The sequence below is a fragment of the Ptychodera flava genome, chromosome 18, assembly GCF_041260155.1.
Source record: "Ptychodera flava strain L36383 chromosome 18, AS_Pfla_20210202, whole genome shotgun sequence".
Taxonomy (NCBI): domain Eukaryota; kingdom Metazoa; phylum Hemichordata; class Enteropneusta; family Ptychoderidae; genus Ptychodera; species Ptychodera flava.
Window position 1 is genome coordinate 28,927,368 of NC_091945.1, and position 14,468 is coordinate 28,941,835.

The following is a 14,468-nucleotide window of genomic DNA, read 5'->3' on the forward strand; positions in this document are numbered from 1 at the left end:
TCAGGCCATCAATATCAGGAAGAAAGTGATATTACATGATGGCAGGAAGAAAGTATAGTCAGGGCAGTTTGTTTTGTTTGTACAATATCTTCAAACAATGCGTAGTAACATGTTGATGTACATGTACATGTACCTGACTTTTACTGTATGGATTGGTATGTTTATACTGGCTGACTGCCAGTTACACTCATGATCTCAGGTGACAGCTTTTCTCATAAAATGTAGATCACTGTAGAGTTGTGCTCACTTTTATCCCAGTGCCAGAGCAAGATTGTCTTTTCCAATCAGACCAGTGTTCTGAGGATTCCGGTAGAAGTCTACTTTTGGATTGTACATGAAAATAATTGGATAATTTTTAAAGCCATGGCATCCTTCCCTCTCTCAAGCAGCAGTGCTGGCCAGTGGCAGCAGAACCAACAACAACAGCAGAATTCCAAGAAGAAAGGATGGCATGAGCAGATGGTGTCACACAAAGGCAGCCTGCAGCAGCAGACGTCTACACCAATAGACGGCAACAGCCCACCACCTCCTCTAGAGACACCAGGAGGTGTGGCTCAGCAGAACGGCTATGCCGACAAGCATTATGAACACAATGGATACCAGGTGAGTTGATGCGTACTACCCACACAGATGGTGTGTATGTTTATTGGTATTCCATGGATATAAATTCACTTGAGCTAGCAGGGAAGATATCATTGTTTATACTGCTTGAGAATTTATTAAATATTGCCAATTTGTTGTATACTGTTGATATACATTTGTGTCTAAGCATTGTTTACAGCTAAGTTCAATTGTTTTTTTGTTTTTATTCTAGTGAAACCATATTAGGCTGACCAATAATGTCACATCTATTATACAAATTATCATGATTTAATCATTTAAACTCTAGATTGAGTAGAAAAGCCTGATGTGTGATATTGAAATGAAATATAAAATATGAATTTAAGGCAATATTTTCTTGCCTGATAACACATAGAGATTAATTTTAGCTCCGGCTAAACCTATTTTTCATGTTTCCCTTTGATTAAACTTTGCACTTTCTGCAAAAACATGAGACGCTTAGTACACAGATGTACGTAATGTTAGAAACAAAGGATCAACCTCTGTGTAAAGTTTGTACTTTTTGAGAGTATCCATGACAGTGTTTGTGCAGTAAGTGTTGCTGGTAGTCACGTTACATAATGTAATCCCTTGTGTTAAAATAAAACCAAACAAAACACAACAAAAACAAAGCTAGTACTCAAGACAAACACAAAGACAGAGCTTAAACAGGATGCTAATCAAAATTTAGCATTTAACATTTCAGATTTATTCATTTTCAAAAGCACCTTTTCCATCATAATAGATGCATTCAAAAGCATGGTACAGATACCACCGATTAAAATTCAAAGTTATATTTTAAAAATACAGTAAAGTTCAGTGTGTATGCATTGTGATTACATTGTTAAATTATACTGCATGACTTCCTCTATTGCTCAAGGCTAAAGTGACTTGTCAAATGGGTTTAAAGGAATAGTCCACCCAAAATGTAATCTGCTTATACAGGTTCTATGTATGTCATAAAAGCATTTATCATTACTTTTTGCACAGAAACAGCGATTTGTGAAGTTATCTATGAAAATAAATATCAAAATCAGGCAATATGGAGACCTTTTTAGCCGACTGTGCGCGACCATATTGTCGACTTCCTCGCAAAGCATGTCGGGAGAAATGCCCGGATGATGACGTAAAGTTTTCGTGTTTTGGTGCATTGGCTAGGGGGTCTGATCTAGGGAGTCTCATAAATAGCTTATGCCTGCCTCTAAGTATTACGGATGTACCAATAATCGTGAGCGAGATTTCGATAAGGCATTCTGAATAATTCGAAACCCGAAGTGAAAACACCACCTCTAGAAATTGTTGCCGGTAAAGATTGCCACTGACGTAACTTTTCAAAATTATAAGTGTAGTGCATGTTTTTACGTATGCAAGGCCGTTTCCAAGAGAAGGACTTCGTCGGCAGTTTGACGACCCACAATCAAATTTGGATTAGGAAAAGACTTCAAGATGATGCTGTACCACAAACTTACACTGGAAAGCAAATGCATAGGTGAAAAGAGGACATACAAGGGCGATTGTGGGAGAGACTCTCCATAAAAGAAAAGAGGTTCATGGTTTAAATATTTATGATTTTTCTGAACCGCCGGAGAGTTTGTTGAGATCATCTTTCTTACAAAAAGTTTACTTATTATTCTTGTTATTTTTATGACATCGCATTGGTATTTAAAACATAATAAAGTTTGCGTGATCAATTGAAATCAGAAAGTTGTATTTTTGCTCGGGCATGTTTAACCACATCAACGCAACTACCGTATAGCATCCACGCATCAAGTCAACGGAAAAGATCCATATGTTGAAATGAGTTATCTGGAACCAAGAATAGGTTCAAAAGAGTTCGAGAAGAAGTAGACGCGTAGATGACAACTTTCATTGATGTCGGAAAAATTTCAGACATGTCTTTCCTTCCTTTTAGAAAAAAATAGGCACGTCAAAGTAAACTTTATTATCGGGCATCCATGCTGTAAGTTCAATGTTTCTACGATACCACGGCAGCGAGTCATATTTTTTGTGGCGTCGAAAAAAATAATGAGCAATTTTGCCACTAAATTGTAAATGAAAACAAGAAGCAGTAAGTGAAGTTCGTTACTGCGTTGCTAGTGCGGAATTACAAGGGATTTTCCCCAAATATATTATCACATGGATTTCAATAAATGGTCTAAAATGAACCACCGTTTCATATAAGCACGCTGCACGACCGGTCGTACGACCATGTTGCATTGTAGTGAAAACGAGGCTCTCTTTGTGTGGGTTTCTAGAAATTTCCATTCAACTACGCAAAGATTTGAGAGTATCGTATCGTAATTCAAAGACGCCACTCAACCTCAGCAAGCACATAGAATAACATCATTGAGCTAAAGCCTGAAAACTTTAAGTTCCAAAGTGAAAAAAACGGAATCAGATACTCAATATATGTGATCGAAATATTTAACGTTTCTCAGTCAGGCTATTCAGACACCATTGCTCTTGTAGCATCATAGAGTAACCGTGATTCAGATTTGTTTTCTCAGAGCTGTTTCTCTCCATATTGCTATATAATAGTACATGACTTTTTAATTTTGCCATCTTCCCGCTCCTGATCTGTCGAAGGGTAGTTTATTTCATTCCCTTTTTTCTGTAATTTTTCTCTACGACCAGTCGCGAGGTCGTGGGCTGTAACTTTAGTGTTGAATTTTTGCCGACATATTTCTCCAAGACCGGCCGCGAGGTCGTGGCTTTCAGGTTTATTTTTCGGTCGTTTCTCTCCACGACCTGTCGCCTGGACGTTGCTGTAAAGTATTGAATTTTTCCCAAAAGTTTTCCCAATGACTGGTCGTGAAGTCGTAGCTTTCAGATTTTGACCATTCTCAATTATTTTTTTCCAAGATTGCACCTAGTTGACAGCAGCAACGGCTACTAGGATTCGCGATATCTTCCCATGGCGGTTTCTAATTACCGGTAACTTACGTTTAAAGTTCAATGTGAGTTGTGAGAACAGGAAATTTTAGTGTGTTTTATGACTGTACGTTGAAAGGATAAATTGATACTTAGTACTCCTAAAACATGAAAGTGTGTTTGAAGTTTAATTTAGTGCCCCGGAGAATATGAAAGTGTGTATGTATAAATGTTGCTTGTTAGATGAGGGACATACCATTTAGAGTCGGACAGCTGAGCCGTTTCCGGTCGTCCGCTTTGTCTCTCCTCCTCCCCCATGGAGAACGGTGCTTGGAATTTTTTTCTCATTCGTTCATTCTTTTTCTATATGTAACTGAAAAACTAGCACTTTGAATTGGCAATTTTCGCTAATCATTCTTTGTTATAAAAAGAGTTAACCGTATTTTAAAACCAGCGTTGCAATGGCTAAACATGCGGAGCAATGTCGTCATACAGTTCTCTTTGGGAGTTTGAAATCTAACATCGTATTTTTCAAGTGATAACAGCTAGCTTGCAATGCTGATCAAAATGTTCTACCCAAAAGTACAACCATTGTGGGTAAGTTAGAGTTCGTTTCGTCACCAGGCGATATCGAAGATGTGTTCAGCCACGGTGGAGGGACCGTGGTTCAGCTCCAAACATGGCCACGTAACGGTGAGCTACCAAAAGAGCCATGCTTGTACAGCTTCCTTCGGTAACTGGTGGAGCCACGTGGCGTGCCCTTCTTTTACTTCTGAATTTATCGATGTGTCCGTCTTTTCGTCGGAAACACCAAGTTCGAAATCCTGGAGTTCGGAGTCGCTGAATTCCGGTTCAAAGTTATAAGGTTGAAGGCAAAGTGTATCCATGGGGCAGTAGCTCAATACAAACGTACGGTAGACCAGACCCCCTAGCGATACCCCCTAACTTCCTCAACCAAACACGAAAACTTTACGTCATCAAAAGTTAAGCCTCTCTGAGGAATTCCGATAGGTGGCGCTTCCATATCGCGAAAATGGCGTCATACACATCAGTTAATAAAACATTAATTTCTAGGATAATAAACAGCACATTTTTCATCTTTTCATCATCAATGTTACAAAAATAATCTTCTTCAACTTTTAAAGGCAGGTTGTTATTTGGGTGGACTATTCCTTTAATTGAAGCTCACTGAGTCAGTTGTTATTTGTGTGGTAATCCACAAAGCTACCAAAAACATCAACATCTGACCACTGCACAAACGCAGGATCTGAGACAACAACATGCTAACTGCATCCGGTCCAATCATTGACTTTCACAGTACGCGTACTGATGTAGTTAAAGTGACTGTAAACTTGAACATTGAATGTTGAATGACATTACAATACATGTACATGTATTAAAGTGTGATATTACATCTCACTGTTTTCTCAGTGCAATCATAATCACATTTTCCTTAAGAAATTATGCCAATTAAGATTTCATATCACAAGCTGAATATACCGGTATGTAAAAGCCATATGAGGACATTTTACATTCATGAATAAACTTTTAAAATGATTCTGGTCACTGGAAAGATAGGGACATTCCAAACCAATTACTGCCACACTGTGCTTTCACACCAGGCGAAACACTACAAATGTAAGTTACATTAGTACCTGCTTTTATGCTTCACAACACCTGGCACCTAACAAAGTACTTTCCTTGGTATTGATGATAAAAAATTTATGAACTTGTAGTTGTACATGTGTTTCTGCATGAATGCCAGGGTACAAAATTATAAATTGACAGATAAGCATTCTGAGCTAAAGGAGCATTACATCATCTCTCTGACGTGTGAATACCAGTATTTCTTGATCAATATTCAGACTGGGGGGTACCTGCATGTAGTCTTTCTTCAGCAAATTACATAAACAATTACTGCTGTCGTCATAGTCATTTGTTCCTTTGTTCAAATCAGTTTAAAGATGTCAGCTAGTGCATTAGTCCATTGTCTCATCGAACCTCATCAAGTGGTTCAGTGTTATGCTGTAAAGGTAACTGACCGGTGTTCTGGGAGCTGTACTGAAACACAGCATCTCCAGAATGATGTAAAGGAGTCTGTGTATCATCTTAATGATGGAAACCATTGGATAACGCCCTGTATTTATTTCCAAGATATTACTGGTGCTCTGTGTTCAAATATGTTAGAGTGCTTTAAAATGTTTCTGCTTGATGTTAGCTCTCAGTGACCACTACCTGTAGCATACCTGGAGGTATCTTAATGTACAACCAGTATTTGACTCTTCTGTCATGTACCACTTCAGATTGCATTATAGTAAGGAGGGATCCAACATGTGGCTTTTGTAGGTCTCTTCTTTCAATTTATAACCACTGACATTCATGCCAAGTCACCCCATGGCTATGTTCAGAGAAGTGATATTTTGAAATCATTAAATTTGTTTTCTAGATTTGGAGCTTGCCTTTATTTTTGATCGATTTTTTGATCGCAAGTCATCCTTTTTTTCCAGAATGGAGATGTGCATCGACATAATGGATACACTAATGGCTTTGATCGAGATTACGAGTACACTCATGGTAATGATGCAAATTACGAAAACCATGACTACAACCAGCATGCCCCAAATGGCTACACTGAAACCAATGGCTGGCATGGCCACAATGGCTACCATAATGGGAACCTGGATTATGACAGGCAGGTAGATGGCAACCTCGGAGATGAGGAACGCAAGCATGCCAACTACAACATGGGCAACAACAGTGGGGACGCATATAATGGTTACTACCCCCAGCATAATGGTTATGTCCAACAGTATGAAAATGGCATGGAGTACCATGAGATGAGTGATGGACACTACGACGGGTATGTGGAACAGCAAAATGGAAACGACTACATCAACTACAACGGTTCCACAGAGCAGCAGCAGAATGGAAATGAATATATTGACTACAGTGGGTCCACTGATGACCGTGCCAATGGCTCTCACGAACACAATGGCTACCATTACGATGGGTACAACGGACAGGAACACCATAGCCAGCCAGAGAACATGACAAACGGCTACCACAACCCAGGGGAGGGCTTCCATCCCAACATTGGCCCCAAGCAGACAAGCTCCATGCCAGAGTTGAACAAAGCCCATGAAGACTTTGAAAGCTACAAGGTTCAGTACAGGGCACATGTCATGAATGGTCACCCAGAGAATGGCACTGGGAGGCCAGGGGAGCAGTTTGTTCCACCCAAGAAGGTCCTTGTTCAGGACCAAAAAATGGAAGACTTTGAGAGACTACAAAAAGATTTTCTCTCCACCGGTAAGTTTCTCCAATGCAGTAATGTCTTTGCTACAAATTTACTCATTTTAGTTACATTAAAAGAGCCTTTGTTTAAGAATTAATATACATGTACACTGTATGCTATCCTGTCAACAGACCATAATTGGGCTTAATGAGGTCAACAATGAATGGTTAGAAAATATTCTCAAAGTGTGAAAAGTCATTTCGATTGAAAATGAAATTATTGTGTCTTTTGAATTAAAAATCCATATCTTTCTCAAAACTTTTCCTGATTAAATGTCAATAGTGCAAAGTTACCATCTAAAAGTGAAACTAGCATTCAATAATGTGGGACCAATAGTATGTCAAAGCCTGCAGAATATGGCTGGATGGATGATGTTGTTGATCAAAATATCACTGACATTTGTGTATAGATTAAACCCTTATCATAGTACCATGGTCTGGTCTGGTTTTTCCAGATCGCCATGTTGCAAAGACCACTCATGTCCAACCAATCAGATAGAGCTCATGTTTCACTGATCAAAGTTCCAGCCAATCAAAGCGCATGGCCGTTTACAGTGTTGTCAGCATCTTTGCCAAAGTACCAGTCACTCACCCTGCCCTTGAGTTCTTTGAAGTGGATTTTTGCCCCTGCCCTCATGATATCACTCGTTTGAAATTGTGCCTTATTGAGCTTATTGTTTCTTCATGGCCAACTTTTGTTGGGGTACCAATAGTTCATGACAAACTGTTTGCGCTGATCTCGTGGAACCCACAACAACATTCAGTGAAACCGATTGTCTGTATTCTTTCATATCTTTCATATCCTTGAAACAACAATGCTTTACTTAGGCATGGGTGAAATTCATCAATCATTTCTTATTGCCCACTGTGTATTGTCAGTCATTAGAGCTTGTTCATGTGTGCCTGATGTACCTAATGATATGTTTGTGCAAGCTAATGGAACGTATGAACTGTAATTCCATGACCTTCCATTGCTAAATGGCTACTACCGTAATAGCACTTTGCTTCGATAGATAAAAGGCTTGATTAAAATGGAAAGGTTCTATCCTTCTTGTAAAATGTAAATTGTGACGTAAAAAAACAAACAAAATTAAATGAAGTCGTGCTTGTCATGTTTGTTTATACTAAAAGTTGAATTTTGTGGAAAAATAGCTACAAACAGCTTGTGTAATTTTAACTTTTAAAAAATAAACATTCAAAAGCGGACTGGTAATGGGCATCAAAACAGATGGCATGTAAATTCAAATTGAACTTGTAGGAGATAGTTAGGCTATTGAACCCTGTAGCCGGTTGTTTTTGATCACTTACTGCTTTGCTGGGTGAGTAGGGAACATAGGATCTGAGTTGGAATCCAGTTGAAAAATTACTGACTTTGATCTTCAAGTTCGTAAATAGTTTCAGACTTTCTGTCTTGCAACTAAATTCAGTCCATTGAGCAATGAACTCTTGGAAAAAAGATAATTCTGTAAGCAATTAAAGCATACAGCTACTGTGTGCCTTACATGTACCATTACTTCATGCTGTCAACAGGTACAAACATTTGCACATGACAAGTCAGGTGATTAAAAGTGATTGATTATTAGATAAAATTTGATTTAATTCAGGCATAAAAAGTAAAGACCTACTTAAAATTTGGATTAATGGAATATGTAAATTACAATTTCATTGTAGCACTCTGCGTAACAGCAGAGCATTAGAATACATTTACGCCCATGTTTTTTTTTATTTTCCCATCTTTTTTAATGAAGTAACAAAGCACTTCTTGTATCTTCTTGAAAAATGACTTCAAATGAAGAATGATGAGACTAAATTATAATGACAGGGAACAATTAGTGTTTTAAATCGATATCTTTGCTTTGGTTTCTCACAAGGGGGCCTGGGAGATGCCCAGCAGCTTGCTCAGATACAGATCTTGTACAAGGCCAGAGGCAGGAGACTTGAGGAACTGACAAGTGAAGTGGAAATCCTGAAGGAGGAAAAAGGTCGGGAGATCAGAATTCTCAATCATAAACTAGCTGTATCGGAAGGTAGGTTTGCAACAAATGCATCTCTCTGTACTTCAAATTGTAATGGACGTTTGCATGTGGAATTAATATCTCTCCTTCATACCATACTTTGAAATTCTATCAGGGGTCTGTACTACAAAGGTATACAAGATGCAGAACGCTTTTCCTATTGAACTTTGGACTCCAGGTTCAACAATACACAATTAGAATGTTTGTTTTCATTCTTTACTGTTTGATTAGCCGTGATGATACAAACACTTGATAGACGTCAAACTGTTTATCAAAGTTTCAAGGACATTTCAAGTTTAACTATCCAGTGAAAGTAACCACTGGTCTTGCATATTTTTGAGTCTGATAAGTTAGTCGGAGTATCGACTCCAAACAAATTTCACTCTTGATTATGGCCATATGGATTACTATTTAATCTTTCTATTTATCAATAAGGTACTATGAGACCCTCTTCATTGTCATTAAATGAGGGGATTCAATCCAGAGTTAAGGCAGCCGCATTAGGACAGTGTATCAACTGCATGAAAAATTGGTTACAAAGTATTTCGTAGGAAACCGCCCCTGTGTATCGAAAGCAAGTAAATCAGGCCAAAGCCCATAACTCTGGTAATAAAACCCAAGTGTATCATTACCAGAAAATGGTGTATCTTTGTAAAGGTTCCCCTCAAGAATTCCTTTCCTTCTGTGCAACATTACAGTATACAGTGTACAAATCTAGAGGCTGTCTAAAGACAATTCTCTGATTCTTTGAAATTTAGAAAAAAATGATTGATTTTCAAAACAGTGTAATATATTCCAAGTACTGGAGGACTAAAAGTCTGCCTATAAGACTGTCTTGTGTTTCCAGTGAGTGTTCTTGTATACAAAGTCGGCATTCGTTTTATTTTAAAGATTGTGGGACGTTTTATGTCATGACATTGAGCCCAATGAGACACACAGCATATAATTACACCTGTTTACATGGCAACATCACCACTGAGGGAGCTATTCTGCTTTTGTCAATTCATTCCCACTACAATAGGACACAACGTAAACTTCCTCATATTCCCACACAACAAGAGATTGCATTTTCATTCAGGCACAATTCTTACCACTATGTTTTGGGTTGCTTAAAACTTGATATTCTTATTAAAACCTAACAAACCAACATCTTTACACACTACCTCCAGCCCTTCTCTGTCCATCCTTTGATATGCTATACTCTCCAAATTTGTTGGAAAAGAGTCCCCCAATTAAACTTTATGGAGGCATTTTGTCGTTGTAGGGGCAACCATTGTACCAGTGCTGCTAGTTGCCAGTGTTAACAAAGGGATGTCTTTGATATTGGCCCATAACGGCACCCCAGTAGTTAACTTATTGATGATTGTTGACAGAGGGATCAAGTGAAACAATGAACAAGGGATTCTGCAGATCTTTAAAACTTGAAGACATGGGCTTAGTTTTACATGCTGTCATTTTCTTCCATTGTAGTCCAACCACAGTTCATAGTGTAACGCAGCAGTTTGTCATGCTCATTGCAAGTGTCATTTGGCCGCTTGAAAGGTTTCCGTTGTACATTTTTCTATATGCTCCATTCTTATCTTCATTCCTGCCCTTTTGGTTTTCCTTTCTATTCTACAATCATAGGGTTACTTTAATCAGAAGTTTTTTACTGTTTTGTCAATGTTTGCAGGGGAGAGGCAAGGAATGGCCAGTGGTCTACAGCAAGTCAAGCAGCTACTTCAGAACTCAAAGCAGGAGACAGCACTCGTACAGACCAAACTGAATGCTGCTGAGGCACAGATTCATTCCTTGACATCCGCTAAGACAGAGGTAATTTGTAAATTGAATATTTATATCTTTTAATAAGGTCTGAATGGATGCTGGAATGTCCTTATTATAATGGTACATTCTTGTTCAGACACTTACCCTGGCTTATTACAGTAACGATCATTTTTAAAATGTCTCTCATGTTATTATTAATACATGTATTGTCTTACCTATTCCAATATACCTAAATTTTATTGCCATGTCATCAATACTGAAGCTATGTGGATCTTGTCATTTGAAGCTATAATGTAAATTGACTGACCAGTTTTTGTCCATTGAATGTGCAACCTGTGAAGAAACTATAGAGATCTATTGTGTGTCAGTTGGTTTTGACTTTCTTATATTGATGATTACCATTAATCACGAAGATACCTGCAACCTGTGTAAAAATCCAACATTATTTACATGTTAGATACATTTCAAAAATCACTTCAGCCTTTCATCGTTGTTGTTCATCATGACATTTTGGTTTCAGATACTTGGCAAACTTCAATTGGCGGAGGCAACCATAGAGAGTTTGAATCACCAGCTGATGGAACTCGGCAAGTCAGAGTCACTGTCCAGGGCCAGGGATCAGCATGATGCAGTGGTTGCTAGCATGCAGAGGAAATATGAATATGACCTGTGTGAGGTCAGAGAGAAACTAGACCAAGTGAAAGCTGAACTTGAGCAACAGGTATTAGATTTATTCCCAATAATCCTTTCTCCCAAGTTGTATTTATTTCTATGGTTTGTCTATGGAGCCTGGCGAAGAGGATTAATTCTCATTGATAACGATTGGCAAATTTCTTATTTTAGTGATGAAATTTCTAACATACTAATATCTTATATAACAGTCACAATTTACCGTCGCAATTATTTATCAATATTACCTTCTGAAAAAACCATGTTTGGTCATTTCAATTTCAGAGAATTTTGTCTTAAATTTGTCATGTATGCTCGTATTGCTATTTCAGTCATTGTGTTGGTATTATTTAGGTGAGTGACAGAGATCTGCAGATGTTATATTCATGTATATGAAGCAAAACAGTTTGACCACAGAATTGTTATAGGAACTTCAAATTTTTAAAATTTAAGGCGATACCGAAGGATTCAAATTGCTAAGCAACGGTTGCTAAGGGCAATTTCAAAAATCAATCAAAATACGAAGTTTTCATGGTTTTCTTTGCATAATAAAGATTTACAGAACCATACGATTCCAAAAGACGCAGGTTTGTCGCGCGATTGGTCAGTGACGTCTCACATATGCAAATTTTCACAGCTCTAATTTAAATCGTTTCAGCTCCTACAAATTTGCACCAAATATTCTCAAATTTAAGAATGTAACACATGAGAGACCTGTTTAGAGCCCCTAGCATGGATTAGGTTATCTGTTCAAGTACAAACGATTTTTGAACAGGAAAATATCTACTGTGTCATTTTGTGAAATTTTGAAGGGTTTTACGGCGATATCTCAGAAACGGTACGGAATTTTTAGAAACGCATGCTTATCTATATTCTCATGTATGACTTCAATAATCCTGCCAAAAGTCAGCTAAATTGGTTTACAATTGAGAGCGTTGAAAGATTTTGAGCATTTTCAAAATACCGGGAGTCGAAAATCCGTAGAAAACAACGGAACGGTAAGATTTTGCACGTGCAAAAGTGCGCGTTTGGAACGTTGCCAGCGATAGCAACAAACGCGCGCTTTGAATCCTTCGGTATCGCCTTAAAAGATTTCACCCCCATGGCCAAAAACTATGTGTAATTCTTACCATTCTGAGCTCTGTTATATACAATCATATATATACAATCCCAATTGCAGGTTGAGGATAATGGATTATTGAAGAAACAACTGTCAGAGGTAGCCAGAGCCTCAGAAAAATCCCAAATTGATCACACTGAAACTATCAACAAACTGACCAAGAACCTTGAAGACAGTCAAAAACAATGCAGGGAGTTACTGGAAACAGGTGGGTCAACCCTCTATTCAAGCAATGCCTGTGAATTGATGAAATGAACAAGATGAGAATACACTGTGATGATTATTGTGAATTTTAAACCTTATCATTCCTGTCATGGTAAATGAAATTATTGTTTGCATGACTGTGCCTCTACAAGTCTTCAACTTTGAGATTTCAGTTTCTTTACATGAAAATGATCAGTCAAATAGCATGTTTACATCTGTCCAGAAATTAGCAATATACCCAGTCCAGATATTGCTAGTCAATTGCAAATGCTGCAGTTAAGATAGGATGACTCCGTATTGGCTTGTCATCCAAGTCATTTCCATGTAGAGGATATATCAGCAAACATTCAACAAATCATGAAAATGTTTTTAAAATAAAGAAATTTAATCAAATCAAAAAAAGTTGTTTGCAGTTCTGCCTTAGTGTCTACTTTACACTAATCACTGTACATTCCACCAGAACATTCATTACAAAAATATTATTCACCATGAATTGTTTACAACCGGGGTGTAGGAAATGAAGTCTCCTTTTAACTGTGTTGTACATGCACAATCAAACACATAATCTGATGTAAAGATGTAATGCAAACCATGCTTTGTGGATTACAGGCTCTGTTCAAGAGATAAGCCAGCTGAAGATTCAACTACAACAAGCCAACACAGCCAGGAACATCAGTGAGGGAATGTACCAGGCTTTACAGGTAACCTAATTTACATCTAACTGCATTTCATTTCATGTCATTGCATGTCCAGCAGGGCTGTGTTTGATTTCCACTGCATTGTGTCACTGTTTAATCATCAATATATCACTGCCATGTCTCCATTCAGTTCCAAAGCTTCCTCTCTTACCACCTCTTAGCGGTGACAAAAGTCATCAAATGCTTCCCTTGTCCACCCAACTACTGTCTACTTAACACACTGTGTTTGTGGCTCAATTGCAATTCAAGTAAATTACATTACTGTTGTGACTGTTCGATGCCACATTCCCCAGGGTTATTGGTGTAATTAAAGAGAAGACAAAGCCAAAATTAACCCTCGTTTAGACATGACGTCATTACTCCAGAAGAAGACTCAAAAGTCACCTTTCAAAGTAGGATTGACTGCTTTTACATCGCTGCTCACCAACTTTAATGATAAACCAAATTCCTCAGTCCATGAGTGGTGTTTTTTGTTTTAAATTCATCCAAATGGCTTGTTTACATTGACCACCAAGGTTGAATGTAGGCTGTCCAAGTTGCTGTATAAGCCACTTCATCCCTGTCATTAGGTGTACACATCCAATGAGGTTGAACCAAATAGGGATGATGTTTTCAGGAAAGTCAGAAAATGCAGTGTGCCCTCTTTCTTTATTGTTTACCAACCCTTTTAGGATATTCTCTGGTTTACAAAATGTTTTTTATGGCATTGAAGATTATGTATTTAGTGGGTTCTCATGGTACACGTGTATTTATGTTAAAAGTACAAAAATCCAATACACAAGTTTCAATTCTCACATTCCATTTTCTACACAACTATTTATAAATGTTTTTTCAGCAAAGATTGGTCACAAAAAAGGCTCAAATACCTTCAGCTAGCTCATCCCTTATCACCCATTTTCCTCACTGTACAGAACCAGCCAACCCATGGCTGATGTAGCCTGGCTCAGAGAGTTGACATAGCCAGCTTGTAGTCTCACTTTGCTTGGCTCAGTAGTGAAAATATCAGCCAGTGAGGATTGTGAGAGCATGTCTGAAAGAGTTTTAGAACACAACCTGAGTTTCACAAAAATGTTATTGTGCAAGAAATGAGCCCAAAGTTGCAGTGCAAAATACAAGTACTAACCCATCTTAAGATTCTCAGGGAATCTACCCTGTCACCCCCACTACTCTAGTGAAATATTCCATGGCAAACAACAGGATGGCACGAAAACCTGATTGAATACATTAAAATGT

General features: G+C 38.1%; 1 protein-coding gene across 4 annotated transcripts in view; it reads left to right on the forward strand.

Moving 5' to 3' along the window:
• The window catches only part of LOC139117313 (centrosomal protein of 152 kDa-like), a 50,465-nt gene that overhangs the window by 21,571 nt on the left and 14,426 nt on the right, over nucleotides 1-14,468 (forward strand). For all 4 annotated transcript variants that reach the window (XM_070680318.1, XM_070680320.1, XM_070680319.1 and 1 more), the window contains exons 4-10: nucleotides 390-603; nucleotides 5,979-6,780; nucleotides 8,637-8,792; nucleotides 10,453-10,592; nucleotides 11,065-11,265; nucleotides 12,394-12,541; nucleotides 13,147-13,238. In XM_070680318.1, coding sequence (XP_070536419.1) covers nucleotides 390-603; nucleotides 5,979-6,780; nucleotides 8,637-8,792; nucleotides 10,453-10,592; nucleotides 11,065-11,265; nucleotides 12,394-12,541; nucleotides 13,147-13,238 — 1,753 coding nt within the window. The remainder of the gene's footprint in view (nucleotides 1-389; nucleotides 604-5,978; nucleotides 6,781-8,636; nucleotides 8,793-10,452; nucleotides 10,593-11,064; nucleotides 11,266-12,393; nucleotides 12,542-13,146; nucleotides 13,239-14,468) is intronic.